Below are 16,400 nucleotides of genomic sequence, written 5' to 3' on the forward strand. Positions count from 1 at the left end.
TCTCCAATGTCCAGCTGTTAGATGAATAATGGTGATGTCACGTGCGCATCATCCGGAGTAATCTGGGCCCATTTGAAATCTACAGTATTTGGAGGCTTCGTATATTAAATATATTTATTTATACCACTTATATACATAATAGGGCCCTGTCTTACCCATGTTGCCACCCTGCCTTTGTGCAACCCGCCATGGGGGGAGACAAGTCCACGAGCTGTTAGGTTGCATTCTCGGAATCGCTCGCCGAACTCTTACAGCTTCTTAGTAGGGATACACTTGCGTATATTCCAAAGTACCAGGTCGATGGTAAGTACGAACTGTGCTTTGGTTATACTAGAGTAGGGACAAGGGTAGGTTTAGGGTAAATTCACACACTAATTATTCGGAATTTAGGGTTCGTTTTAGTCTTGGTCTGTAAAACTGATGTATTTTCTTCTTAAGGGACTTCAACTACGGTCTCGCTATACTAAAATTGTGCGTGAATAGGTATAGGGTTTGAATTGCTTAGATCTTCCAATATTTAAATTATTTGGGGAAAATAATTAACGTAAAATCTTATCTCTATTTTTATTTATGAAGTTCTGGTTTTCTGGTGTAAAGACGAGGTACTGAGTATTACAATCATGTTTCTAAGGTATTTACACAATAAAATCATAAATATCAATTTGGGATTAGGAACACAGTCTATTCGGAGATAGAAAATCGACGACTAGCTGTTTTAGGGAACCTTTGGCAGGCAAGAGTAATCCGAAGGATATTTTGAGTGAAATAATGCTCATCTTGATATTTCAGTCTCATAAAATATAGTATATTTTTAACAAATAAACTTAGTACTTCGTTTATACTTCTAAAAGACTAGAAATACAGTTTATATTTTAATTCTGGGGAATGGAAATGGGATTCGCATCCCTAGTTTTTGAAATAAAAAAGAATAGTAATTTTGATGACTGATGGATACTTTGACACTTCTTTCCATAGCCATCTAGGTACGCATAGGTTCCGAAGTGTTGGTCATAGCCCGTCTGGCTAAAAGGTAGGGTAGGAGTTCCAATTGACCTTGCTGATTGGACTAGGAGCCCCCAATCCTGCATCGAGCGTATGGGTAGCATATTTCGTATAGAAGCTGATAGTTAATAATATTAACTTGAAATGCTAGATGTAAATGGGCTTACCCCAGGAGTGCTACTCATATGTTATCCCGGAGGCTTAATAGATTGTAGCAGGCTTTTACCAACCCCATTTTTAAACTCATTTTATCAAATATATTTATTTTATATTGGTATTATCATATATGCTGCATTTACCTAAATAATATCATTTGAAGTAAAATATAACGCCATTGGCATTACACTAATAAAATCTATTGACTTTAGGTACTAAATTCTAGTATTTTAATAAATTTTTCTAGTAAGTTATTCGTTAACATCATAATAAACGTGCTTCCAATTTCATAATATATTTATCCTAAAGTCCAGGTAATTGTAAATTAAATCAGAGTCCAAAATATAGCTGATATTCATTAAAGAACTTAGGGTACCGCGGTTCACTTCGAGGGGTCCTAACGCTAGACTAGACGATCACGACTAAATCACATGGCCATATTCTAAGGGTAAATCTAAAGAGGGTGTTTATATCATGGTTAGTTAAGTAAGTAAGTAAGTAGGTAGTGGGAGGTTACAATTTTAATATCATTTTTATACAGATTTCAATCACAAACTTAAAGACAGGCAGCTATTGCTGATTTACGATGTAATCGTAGCACGCACTGCCTACGGAAGCAGTCGAAACTCGAAATCCGGCACCCGACAAGCGGAATGCTTTTTGCAGGCTACGTATTACAGGCGTAATGCCGTAATTCAGGCCGTCAGGTGCAGCCGCTGCCAACCTCGAGCGATTAACCCATTTGAGGACCAACCAACCACTCTGCCAAGACCCTGCCGTAGCCCTGAAGAGCCAACTAACTCGAGGAATTTCTCAACGAATCTGACGCGTAAGTAGGTCTCACGCTAGCGCGAGCAAATGGAATGTTTGCTGCGAACACTTAAGAATATTGATATTACACCTACTTTAATATTCCAGTTTGGAAAGCTTTTAAGGTTGTTTAGTAAGTGACAGCCGGGGTAAGGAAAATTCGTCGAAAATTTCTATATATAACTTACCTAATGTACCTACGAGGGGTATTCAAAATATTCTCGGTATGAGAATGAAAACAAACAAGTACGAAAAGTTTGATATTTTTATTTTTCAATATACTCCCCCCCTATGTTCATACACTTAAAAGATCGATCAATTTTTTTTTTTAATCCTGCATAAAAATATTTTTTATCTTTGGTGTAAAAATGCTCCTCCACTGCCGCCTTCAATGCTTTATCATCGGAAAATTTATTTCCACGCAGATCCTTTTATTGGGGAACAAAAAGAAGTCGCTGGGGGCTAAGTCCGGACTATACGGTGGGTGAGTAACAGTTTCAAACCCACATTCAACAATAGCTGCCTTGGCAATATGAGCAGTATGGACGGGGGCGTTGTCATGCAGAAGCATAACACCTTTGGTTAACTTTCCTCGCCTCTTTTCTTTGATTACATCCTTTAATTGACGTAGAATGTTAGCGTAGTACTGTCCTGTGATATTTACACCTTTTTCTTTATAATCGATCAGTAATACTCCTTCACAATCCCAAAATATCGTGGCCATGACCTTGCCAGCTGAAGGGATGACCTTGAACTTCTTGGGATGAGCTGAACCCTTAATGTGCCACTGCATGGACTCTTGTTTACTCTCTGGGTCATAATGATGAACCCAGGTTTCATCTCCAGTAACTATTCTTTGCAGCACCTCATCAGGATTTTCACCGCACAGGTCAATAAAATCGGAACAACAAGCTACACGCATGTCTTTTTGAAGCCGAGTCAGCATTCGCGGAACCCATCTTGCACTTACTTTTGACATATTAAGATGGTCATGGATAATATCATGTACGGTACCAATAGAGAGATTGGTTACTTGTGCTATAGATTTTACCTTCACTCGACCATCTTCCAATATAAGTTTTTCCACTTTATCAATATTTTCTTGTGAAGTAGCTACTACAGGCCGGCCAGGTCTAGGGTCGTCTTCAACACTCTCCCTTCCACGTTTAAACTCGCTTGACCACTTTTGAATGGTAGATAAAGAAGGAGCAGACTCACGGTAAACACAATCCATTTCCTCTTTTATGGTTTTTTGATTTTTACCCTGTTTTGTCAAGAATTTTATCACGCATCGATGTTCTAATTTAGTTAACATTGTCAATTCCCACATGATGTTCATGTTTGTTCAGCAATTGCAGAAAAACAAAAGAACATCTCGGTTCGAATTATACTTTTTTTTAATGTCAATGAATAAACCTTAGCGGCCAGTAACGAAAGAAATTTTAGAAGAGGTTGTAAGATATCAATACCGAGAATATTTTGAACGCCCCGCCCCTCGTACGTATTTCGCGTTCTTCGAAGAAAATATATAATTTTAGCTGCTAGAAATGTTCAACTCGCTGAACTGAAATGATTTCATTTCTATACCAGCGTTTAAATATAAAGTCCCCACTGGTGGTATGCAAAGTTTTATGCTTTTGGCTGATAACTTTGGCCGTCGTATTTGAGTTTATTTTGCAGAATGCTATTAATTCTCTTAGCTGCTAATGATAATGGAAAAATTAGCTTTACACTTTATGCACGGGGTCTGTTAACATTGTAATTAAATATAACATTTCATAGACAACAATACGCGTACTTACTTATTATAAAATATCTACTACTAGCTTAATATTCTTGCCATTTCGGCCTCGGGGATTATCTCTCAACCCTAAGAGAATTCCTTAAAAGTAATGAGAAGTATAGGCACTTAAGTACCTAATGTGATGTGTTATTCACTTATTCCAGGTCATAAATGTTCTAAGTACCAATAAACGTACGGTTTTTGTCAGCGATATAAAGACAATTAAAGTTAAATTAATTTTCGCTAAGTTAAATTAACAGGCGCGGTATTTCACCTGACTTTGCTTACCAATCGTTTAATACTTGCTTAACTGAGGCAATAAATAAGAGACTATCAAGATCGAAGTCATTGGAAACCCAGGTGAAGCTGGGGATAAGTAAATACAGCATGACCCTTGTCAAAGACGCGAACTTTGACAAATGTTGTAGGCTCAGGGTGGAATTAAAACTTTTAATCCATTAATACACGTCTGATAGTTACAGCTCCTGTTTGAATTGAAGTGGCAGTTTGGAGAACTTCTATGTGCTATTGTGCTTACCTAATTGTTTTTCGAGTAAATGCACTTATAGTTTTGTGAAATAATCAAATAATGTAATAAAACCGGCCAAGTGCGAGTCAGACTCGCGCACGGAGGGTTCCGCACCATCAACAAAAAATAGAGCAAAACAACCAAAAAAACGGTCACCCATCCAAGTACTGACCCCGCCCGACGTTGCTTAACTTCGGTCAAAAATCACGTTTGTTGTATGGGAGCCCCACTTAAAACTTTATTTTATTCTGTTTTTAGTATTTGTTGTTATAGCGGCAACAGAAATACATCATCTATGAAAATTTCAACTGTCTAACTATCATGGTTCGTGAGATACAGCCTGGTGACTGACGGACGGATGGACGGACGGACGGACGGACGGACGGACAGCGGAGTCTTAGTAATAGGGTCCCGTTTTTACCCTTTGGGTACGGAACCCTAAAAATAACTTGTAAATTAAGTTCGTGTCACGATAAGGTCCTATTCGCGTGAGTTGTTTTTAATGTCTCAAGTTTATTTATGATAGTTCAGAAATATCACGTCTGCTTTTTTGAATCGACCTTCTTGTCTCCACAATATTTCTAAGAAATATAAGAAGTAGAATATTGATAAGTTTACTTTGGATAAACCTGGCGTCTAAATTGAAAATAAACGGCATTTTCAAGTTTTATTTACCTAGAACTCTGCAAGTTTCAGTTATAGTCAACACTTAACCTTTCCTAACGCACCATTGACCGCAGGCCGGGTCATTGCTTTTAGTCAAATTAACGGAGAGCAATAGGAGGCGCTGGTAACTAAAGAAACTTGGGTCTGATATTTTAATCATCAGGGTAATGTTGACTTTAATTTTTATTAAGTGTTAATCCAGGTATTCGTTTCGCAGAATCGTTTTTTAAGCATATTTGTTTGACAGCCTAAAGTCGAAATATATTTAAGTACCTATTATATAATAGTTATTTGTACAACAAGAGATCAAAGTTTGATATTTCTTCGAGTGCTTATTTTGAGTCCCGTGCAAGCGAAAGATTCTATACTAGCTCAGCAGTGAGAACATATTAGAGAACCCGAAAAATGTATTCCTTCTTCATCACTTACCTATTCACTCATGTTTTCTTAAGATATACCAACAATTAAGTTTTCACCTCAGCAGCTCGAACAAGGGTACTTTGCTACTTAAAAACAGTGAGCAAAATCGCATTTTGCTCACTGAGTGAGCAAAATCGCATTTTGCTCATTTTGTCTCACTCAGTGAGCAAAATGCGATTTTGCTCACTGTTTTTAAGTAGCAAAGTACCCTTGTTCGAGCTGCTGAGGTGAAAAGATAATTTATTATAATATTCTGGTACCAAATGAGAGATTATAAATTTAAACTGAAACGGGACTTAATCCCATGCACTTACTTTATTTGACCTGAAGTTTCAGTTTAAATTATGAATTATGACTGTAAATCTATTGAGAGATTTTATCTAAACATATATATACCAATACGTACCTATTTTCCTACTCTTACGTAAAGTTGATTGCTAAGTAATTAATCTTATTTTCCGCCTTTGGTCGTGATGAAAGTGTGTCAGCATATAAACTTATAGTCATGACTCTCTATTTTCCCTTCAGACATTAGTAGTAGTAGTAGTAGTAAACTCTTGTACAAAAAGACATATTAAAAATAACATACAATTAGTAAGAAGTACAAAGGCGAACTTATCCCTTCGAGGGATCTCTTCCAGTTAACCTTTGAGTAGATGAGAGGAGAAAGTGAAAAGAGGGTGACAAATGCAGCAAAATGTACAACAAGGTACCAGAAAGATAAAGTATATAAATACATACAAAATTTATAGGATAAACATACATATTATATTACACAGAAAGGAATGGGGAAAATACACTAAAAATTGGAAAGAATTAGAAAGATATAAAGCCCCATTACATGACATTAATGCTCCAGGTGCAATTTTCAGAACAAGTAGTAACTATTAAAGGAGCCGCACTCCAGCGATGCTCCTTATCTACTACTTACTGAATAGTAAAACTATTATGAACTCAGTAAAACGCTTTGAATGCATTTACCTGCACATTGCGTAGAAATTTTAGCAAAACGAGTTTGCGAACAGTAAGTATAGGATTTTCGAAATTCGTAGTTATTTTACATTTGCTGCTTTCAACAAACTCAGTAGCGTATAAACACAAATCAACCAGCGCAACAAAAAAATTACTATAGTGCTTATTCTTTTTAAAATTTATTAGAAACATGTCTAAGATATAGCATACAAAACTACATTAGAATTGCAAAGTGTTGTTAACCTACACGTCAATAATATGTTTTTAATTCTATACTTTACTCGTATATAATATAATGGTGATAGATGATACTCGTAGTTATAATAACTATCAATGATAATATAAATTAGTCTTCAATTACTATTTAAAATAATAACATACCTATTATATTAACATAATAACATATTATAATAACATAATATATAATAACATATCATATTATGCTCGGTTTGAAAATCTACTCCACAACCCAGCATTCGCTGCAGTAAAAGTTGGAAGAATTGCAAGTTCTAAAATGAAATTTGTTTGTTACAGGGCACTGAAGATGAAGATCTGCACGTACTTGCTGCTCAGCTTCTTGGGTAAGTTCATTTCTAAGTTATTGGTTTTTAGATTATTATCGGAGAAAAATAATTTAAGTTTCCAATTTTCAACGCATAGGGTAACAGCACCAGTGACCAGCCAGGTACCAGTAGTCAGCCTTTTGAGTAGTTTATTGGTCATAAATATCTGGTATATTCGTTTAAACAAATCGCGAGTACTCAAATAGGAGCTTTGATTCCTTATTGGTTAATACGTCACACGACAGGTGCGGTGAGGGAACGGGGGGAAGAAATATACTCGTTCATACAGGTGCTGTTTGTCGACGAGTGCAATAGTGTCATGTCCGCCATATTTTTTACTGCACGTGGTGTTCTCTTAACAGGCAAGAAAAACTATGTTTTAATGTTAAAAGTTATTGTTTTTGTTAATGATTGGTTTATTTATTAGTTTATCTATTAAATTGCATTATATTTGAATGAAAATATCAATATTTCACTTATAAATTGAGGAGGCTGGCCACTGGATAACACTTTTTTCCAAAGAATCCAGTGCCCAGCCCCCAACGGCTGACCTTTGGGTTATTCGTTTATTTTATTATTTTCGAGCCAATGCGACCGTTAGGACCGTTAAATTTACATTTTCAAATTTAGTTAGGCATGCCCTAGTCAATTTAAAGTAAAACCCAGTAGTCAGCCGCATTTGAAATAACGTTTTAATGCGGCTGAGCACTGGGTTTCGCGGATCCAGTACTCAGCCATTGACCTTGCTTGGTACGTCGCCGCCAAAAATATGTCCACATTTTAAAACCCTATCTCATTGAAATAAGGTTCAAAAGTGTATACATATTTTTGACGTTAACTATACATAACTATCATTTTGTTTTTTCCTGGTCGGTAGATGACTTTGTTTATTAATTATAATTAGATCTGCATAGACTCGATTAATTATTTTTTACCGAATACCTACTAGGAACAAAATTATATATTACCTGATTTACCTCGTTAATTTTTGACGGATTAATTATTAGAAAATAAATATTGCGATTCTTAGTTTGCAAGAATAGTGTTAGTTAATTAAGTACCTATGGCCAACAAATTTCGTGTCATAAGAATTGTATGTACCTACCTATAAGATTTTTTTATTAAATAAGTAAACAAGTAGTTAAGTAATACATATATGGAAAAAAATATAAACTAAATTTAAAAACTACAACTAACTATAATAACTAAAATTATAAAAAAAATTGATATTATTTTAACATCGTTGATTTTGATTTATGCAAAAAATTATAAACTAAAATTAAAAACTACAACTAACCACTACAATAACGATAACAAAAATTATAAAGAAAAAATAAATGTTATAATATCGTTGATTTTGATATAAATATTAGTGATTTTAATCTAATTATTATGAATAGTTTATATAGGCTGAGTACTGGGTACACAGAGGCTGCTTACTGGATTTTGGAGGCTGACTACTGGAGAAAAGTGCCACTTTTTGTTTAAACTTAATTAGAGATATTATAAAGATGATTGTTATTTTTTTAAATATTTTGTTTTAAAACTATGATAAACAATTGATCTAACCATGCCATTTGTTTAATTATCCGACTAATCCTGTAGAAATGCCGAACGTTCAAACTTAAAAAAGTCGTTATAAGGCTGACTACTGGTGCCTTTACCCTACTTAGGACGTTGTAGTTTGCTTATGAAGTGGATGTTACCTCATAAGCGTATAACTAACAAAATAAAATACATCACTTAAAAATACAGCTCGTCTTTTCTATGTGAATGAAATGGGTAATGCTAACTCAACATCTGAATTATACTTGGTCAAGCAGATCTTGTCAGTAGAAAAAGGCGGCAAATTTGAAAAATGTAGGCGCGAAGGGATATCGTCCCATACAAAATTTGAATTTCGCGCCTTTTTTTACTAACAAGATTTGCTTAACCAAGTATAGAAAGCTGTCTTATAATAGGTATGAATTTCCCGAACACTTGGTCTCGTTTTCTCATTAGGTAAGGCCAAACTCATAATATTGTACTTATTTTGCGTTATGTATTGAGTTAGGGGTGATTATCTCAACGATTTTTTTTGTGGCGCAGCTGATAATATCAGTGTGGACTAATTGTTTCACAATGGTTTTTTTTCTGAAAACCTTACACAAATTATTATCTTAAGCCAAATCGCAAAATGTTATAAAAGTTATTGTTATTTATGAAAAACATTTTTTTCGCCGCAATTCTAATTTTGGTGTAGTGTCCCGAATCCATTTTTCTTGAATGATTTCTATAGTAGAACCATAACATCAATTGATTTAACTAAAACTTCACAAACTTTTACTCGTTATTAGTCTACGTATATTATAAGAAAATAAAAGTGAAGATTAGTACATGAATTGATACTATAAACTAAGCATTAATAGTTGTCCTGGTAAAATAGTAAATTTTGGTGGTAAATATTGAAAATGATTTTTATGGTCAAAAGAAAAGCAACAAGGCTAACAAACGTGTAGTCACCTGTTATTTCAGTTCTGCTCCGGCACACGAGCGATGATGATGAGTCGTATGACGCTAGATCTGTCCAGCAAATGCGTAAGTATCTAATTTTGGTGTATTAAAATACTTTTTAATGCAATTTTGGTGGTGTATCTAACTAATGACCGAAAAGTAGTTGTTTTTGTGTGAACTGTATTTAAAGCATGTTTATAGTTTCTTTTTAAAAATATAAACTTGAAACTGAAGTGAGTGATACGGTTTACTTTTAAAAATACTTTTATGCAATGGTTCTAATTTTGGTGCATCAATTTTGGTGGTTTTGGTGGTAATTTGAAAACCACCAAAATTGCTTAATGCCACCAAAATTGATACTTATGAGCCATAACTAAGTAATTTTGTATTTGCTGTCATATATTTATATTTTGTATTCACAGCATTAATGACTAAGTGCATTGATTACCAGTAAAAAATAAATACTTTACAATGAAACAAAATTTCACTTTTTGTAATTGCACTGACTTTTACCTACATTATTTGATCGTACAATGTTTTCATCCACCCTCAACTGGCTTAAGGAGCCATTTCAGGGTAGATTTCGTTTACTTTTATGGAAATACCTAAAGATACAGACTATAATAGGGATGGTGGCCAGTAAATCTAATTTTGGTGGCAACCAAATTATTAAAATCATAATATCTCTAAAACTACTATGTATAATGAAAGGCCATTACTACACAATATCGATTGTGACTAGTTACGTATTATCGATACATAAGTTAGACATAAACTACAAAAATAAAAAATCTCACCAAAATTAGGTACATTTTGGACCTGTTGAAATTCAGCCTTAGATACCTTCGAGTAGAAATTGCAAGGGTGCCTGAACGTGTTTAAATTTTCAACGGCCTTGCCGACCATCACATAATTGACCCGTCACCCGAACCCTTCGCAAACATCTTGTTATCGATTTTATATTTTGCATTCACAGTCCAGCAAAGTTACTCGGCGACGTATTTCAAAGTCGAAGTGTCAAAGTGAATTTCGTTTCTAACTGAGCGTGGGGTGTCCCGGGGGCTCGGTAAATCTGCGGACACAGATCTTTTGAGTAAAACGAGGGACGTGCCCGCCGAACTGAGATACATTGCTCGCCGTCCTCTTAGACAGATGGCAAGAATCTAGGTCGCAATGATATTACCAGATCAGTCTAAGTGGTATCTATTGCTTTGATGCTTTGAGTAACTTTTGGGTTTCTCAATAATTATAGGTATTTTTCTTTTCTTTTCAGCCGTCATTTTCGCTACCTAGTTTTTGCTCTCAGTATGTTGTATGTTGTATTTTAAAGAATCGTAAACAGAGATGTGACTTATTTGAAATACTTGTATTTAAAATGCAAATACAAAATGCAAAATACCTATTTTGTATTTTGTATTTAAATACCTTTTGAAGAAAACTATTTTGTATTTTATTTGAAATAGTTTTTGTGACCTATTTTCTATTTTCAAAATACAAAATACTTTATAGTAGGTAATGTAGGTAGGAGTTACAACCTCTTCTGATCTTACAATCCTGGCCACTCTCTCATTCTTTTAACATGGAACTGTTGAATCTGTTTAGTAACGTCGCACATGATCACAAGTGTAGCGAGTGGTTAAAAAAGGGGAATCTTGAGTGTTACGAGGGTTTCAAGGTACGAGAGGAGAACAAACTTTTCTGCCCTGATGAAACACAAACGAGACGTTTTTATCACACTAACGAGAGGCATTATACTAGCTGTAAAACATAACAAATCTAAATTAATGCTTTTAAAAATTGTCCGTTATAAACCATCATCCATCGGATCCATCCTTCCGGTTAATATGAGCAAACAACTAGAAATTTGCACTTTAGATAGAGGACTGATTGACACACTGTTTTCAAAGAATAAAGAGAGTCTTTTCAATTCGGATATTCTGAGTAATACTTTTTAATTCAGACTAGGTATTCACTATTCAGAGTACCTTTTATCGCAAAGTATTTGTATTTTAAAAAAGTATTTTGAAAATACCTATTTCGTATTTTGTATTTTAAATACAAATTCAAAAACTATTTTGTATTTTGTATTTGAAATAGTATATCAAGGAAGTATTTGTATTTTGTATTTAAATACTTTTTATAAAGTATTTTTCACATCTCTGATCGTAAAAATATTTATTTCTCAATGATCCAGTGTATAAACAGAGTCAAGTTGCACAGCTGAGTAGGTACTTTGTCGTAATCTCTACATCAAAACAAAAAAGTTGGAAAATACAGTTGTACCAACTCAAAATAGCAAGTTACGCTCGCCGTTCGCCGACTTCACAGTTGAAATAACTTAGCACGCCGAAGGGTGCGCAAAGTTCCCTTGTCTGCCTTATCGCGCAATGTTCTGAGGTTGGCAAACTTGTCTTTTATATCATTTCAAACAATGTGGTTTTAGTGAGCGTTCATTTTGGTTTGTTTTCGAAAACTTAAGTCTCAAACAAAAATAAGCTTCAAAGAATATTCTGGCTTGTATTTTCAAGTCCAACTTTGTTGGTTTGTACAAATTAAAGTACTTATTACTCGACAGCGCAATCCAAAGAAGGGTAATGTGTTTATCAGTCTATGTATCTAGTATGTATGTTTGTTCCTTTATGGCACTATAGAGACTAAACGCGTGGGCCCATTTTGATAATTCTCACGTCAATCTCAGAGATTCCAAAATTATCTTTATTTGAAATCGACGTTTTTAATTTTTAGTTATCGCTATCGGGTTTATTTTTTTATTTTAATTTAGGTACCTACTTGTTTTATTCTAAATCAGATATACTCGTACCTATATATAGCCTGGCAAAAAAGAGTACATATTAAAAAGTGGCAACACTGTAGTGTCGTCCCGTTTTTCTTAGATTAATTTGAAAGGGACGACTCTACAGTATTGCCACTTTTTAATTTCTACTCTTTTTTGCCGGGCCATACCTACCATACGTTATTCAGTTTCGAAATCAGCGCCTCGTAGCAAAGTGGTAGTTTCACAAAGTTTATTAGGAACCTACGCCATAATTATCACTTTGCACGGAAACTTGCATACCTAGGTACTTTACATAATTTTTACGAATGATATTTAATAACAAAGTTTTTTGTACATAATTTGTGATAAATCTCAAATTCAAAATTCATGTTCAGTGAGTGTTGCCAGACTCACGTCTCGGCTAGCGACGTCGGTCGCGCGTAAAATTCCCGCCAAAGTTGCAGCCTGTCAACTGGGCTGCCATCTGCATGCGAACTAACTTGGTCTTCCTGTACAAGTTTAGCGTTTAATTTATGCTGTTTAGATTGTTTAGAATCAAGTCTTGTGACCTGATTAGATACATAGCTATTGAAATATACCTTGCCTCTCTACAGCCATATAGTTAAGTAGTAAGAATTTATTGGTTGTCGTAAACTATCAGGACACTTATTAATGTAAATAACAATTAAATTAAATAACAATCTTGTGGCAAAAAAACGAAAATTAAAAAAAAATAGGTATTGCAGTGAACATTTTGATAAAGACTGTGCATGTAAAAAGTAGGTATGTAATCAATTTTCTGCGATAGTAACGTTACTACGAAATAAAGTAGGTAAATTAATTCAAAGAAAGTGAGTACTAAAATATATTGTCATTTCATTCCATATTTCGTTTTATAATATGTACTACACAGTATTTTATTCCGAGAAGCGCTGTGTCCACGCCGCATTTTGAGGTGCTTTTTAGGGTTCCGTAGTTTAAAAGAATTATTAGCGCGTCATAATGCACTTTAAAATAAATTTGTATAGGTACTCTTTTTACACCTAAAAATATTCAAGTGAAATTTTCTTGGTGATGTGATCAATTCAAATGAAATATGAAATTAATATATTGTCGCCTTTCAACCAAATACTTAATATTCTGAAAGTGAAAGATAATATTCCCTAAATACCTAGGTACTCGTTTTATTAATATTTCGTACAAACGGTGTGTTCCTCAAACAACAGCCTTTGTTTCAGGAATACACGTATTTCACCGTCTATGATATAAAATTTGATATTGCTCAGTAAGTATTATGGATTGGAAGCCGTCTAACGTTAATTCATACTCGCATACGTAATGTGACAGTTCCGTGAACCGAATAAGCAATCCCACCAAAAACATTTTCATGTAAAATGTTGCCAAGAGGAAACCATAAGGCTCGCACTGACAAAAAGTTATCAGATCTCTTGTAGAGCCAAGCTTCTAACTCTACAAGTCCTAACTTCACAAACCTACTCGTATATATATTGCATAAATTATAATCTATTGCGAAGCGAAATGAAATTCATAACAAAGCAAATCATACAGAAAGCTCATCCACCTCAGGCTTCGTCAAATTAAAATGCATTTTGTCACATATGTCATCCGCAACACGCATCGTCAAATTATAAAGGAAATTGGTCATTACAAAATACATAATAATAAGCCATAAACCTATATCCTAATCCGGTAAGTACCCGGCACAAATGTCCCCAAAATACCAGCGGCGTTCCCGCGCTGAATAGCCAACGATATACGCTGGACCAGGTACGAACCAGACCTAGGATCGCAACCCCTATCCCGCAAGCGTTTTCACAAACTCTACACCTTAGTCAAAATATGTGGCTTGACCGTTTCGCTACTGTCACATGGACGTAAGGTGAAAAATGTATTCACTATTCATTATTTTTTATAATGAGTAACGAAACGGCCAAGCCACATATTTTGACTAAGGTGTAGAGTTTGTGAAGTTAGGACTTGTAGAGTTAGAAGCTTGGCTCTACAAGAGATCTGATAACTTTTTGTCAGTGCGAGCCTTATGGTTTCGTCTTGGCAACATTTTACATGAAAATGTTTTTGGTGGGATTTCACTTCTTTTTGTAAGTTGCTTCCATCCCCTAATTTAAAGGGTTGCGCGTGTGATTTAAGGTACTATTAAAAATCCTGAAATACGTACCTCGGGGCATCTTTTATACAATCTGCTTTTTACTGATTCCCCATACAAACTTCAACCCTCCTTTTCCCCTAACGCCCTTTTCCACCCCCTTTTCACCCTTACGGGGTGATTTTGGGGTTGAAAACTATTCAATGCCATTCCACATTACAAAAACTATCTACATACCAAATTTCAACTAAATCGGTTCAGCGGTTATTGATTTCCCATACAAAATCCCACCCCCCCTTTCCCCCCCTTAGGGGCAAAAAATTTCAAGTTTTTGAATTATTTTGTTGTTTGTGTACTAATACTATCTTACATATCAAATTTCAGCTTCCTAGGACTTCAGGAAGTACCCTAGAGGTTTTGATGATCAACAGTGAGTGAGTGAGTCAGTGACGAAATTGGGGTTTTTTAGATATGAATAAAATCTTAAGTATAAGAGCTATGCAATTGAATTTTTTTATGATTAATAAGTCCACTATTGACATCATATCCCGAGAATTTTGTTTATCTGGTATAATCCAAACCCAAGTTATGAGGGTTCAAAAAAACGACGAAGCGCTTCGAGAAAAGGTAGGTAGTGCCTTGCGCTTCGCTTTGCTCGTCTTGGCGGGGGCACTACCGTGCCCCCAGATATACTTTGTGTCTGTACCAAAGCTTATTTCTGTTGTATTACAATGGCGAAGAAGCGACGAATTAATTTATGATACATTAGGTATCTAACTGAAGACCGATAGGAACATAAAAAAACCGGCCAAGTGCGAGTCGGACTCGCGCACGGAGGGTTCCGCACCATCAACAAAAAATAGAGCATAACAAGCAAAAAAACGGTCACCCATCCAAATACTGACCTCGCCCGACGTTGCTTAACTTCGGTCAAAAATCACGTTTGTTGTATGGGAGCCCCACTTAAATCTTTATTTTATTCTGTTTTTGTATTTGTTGTTATAGCGGCAACAGAAATACATCATATGTGAAAATTTCAACTGTCTAGCTATCACGGTTCGTGAGATACAGCCTGGTGACAGACGGACGGACGGACGGACGGACGGACGGACGGACAGACGGACGGACAGCGGAGTCTTAGTAATAGGGTCCCGTTTTTACCCTTTGGGTACGGAACCCTAAAAATGATCTATTGCCAACTCCATCAAATTTTGACAATACACGCGCGTGCATTCATATTTGCCAGTAAGATAGGTAATTAGTTAACCTACGTCAAACATTTCAAACCACTGCTAACACGTTTCTAATCGTATCTGAAGCAGAGTAATCTGTTAGGGTTAGGGCTCATTTAGACGGTGCAAGAACTCGCATGTGCTGTTGTAACCAATGATTTATTTAAATCAAGATATGTTATAAGCGTTTCAAAATTTAAGCGCTTACCTTGTGACAAATTGTACAATTTGCCTTTATTCGCACCTGGGTAAGCGAGATATGTGCACGTGCTAACGAGCTCCCACTCACCGAAAGAGAAAGAGACAAGCTCATGTTTTACAACGAGTATGACAAAGATGTATGGAATGTGAAAATTAAACAAACATAAAAGATTTCTTCGTAAGTATAGAAATAAATATGGAAGTATTTTTTGTGCTCCTTGTGTACCTACGAGTATTAACTTATCTATAGTTATATTAGTCATATCATATCACTGGTTGGAACTAAACTCGCATGCGAGTTCGCGCGCCGTCATAACGAGCCCTAAATCTATTTTACAGTTTGATATTCAAGTAATTGTATGGTTGCCGCCAAAATGTTGTTATGCTAATAAACAGTTGCACTAAATTCATAACTTTACGCTCTCATTTTACTTAGTTAGACTTTCTAACAGCGCTAACTTTGTAGTTCTGTATCATAAAACTATTTCATGTGTGCATTCTGCACGTCGTTACAACAGACTCTCGCACATGAGCATCACACTCTTGCCGTTTATATTTTGCCAAGTTTCATATCAGTTATGCACATTTAGTCAGGGTAGCATGTTAACAAGTCAGAAACTATTGTGCAGCTTGTGGCCAACTGGTTGCAAATAATTTGAAACGTGAGCCAGT

At 35.3% G+C, this 16,400-nt stretch overlaps 1 protein-coding gene across 1 annotated transcript in view; it reads left to right on the forward strand.

The window, feature by feature from the left end:
- LOC134655422 (cell adhesion molecule Dscam2) overlaps positions 1–16,400 on the forward strand; it is a 239,018-nt gene that overhangs the window by 59,106 nt on the left and 163,512 nt on the right. The window contains exon 2 of the mRNA XM_063510890.1: positions 6,873–6,919. Coding sequence (XP_063366960.1) covers positions 6,873–6,919 — 47 coding nt within the window. The remainder of the gene's footprint in view (positions 1–6,872; positions 6,920–16,400) is intronic.

This window comes from Cydia amplana, chromosome 16 (genome assembly GCF_948474715.1).
Source record: "Cydia amplana chromosome 16, ilCydAmpl1.1, whole genome shotgun sequence".
Lineage (NCBI taxonomy): Eukaryota > Metazoa > Arthropoda > Insecta > Lepidoptera > Tortricidae > Cydia > Cydia amplana.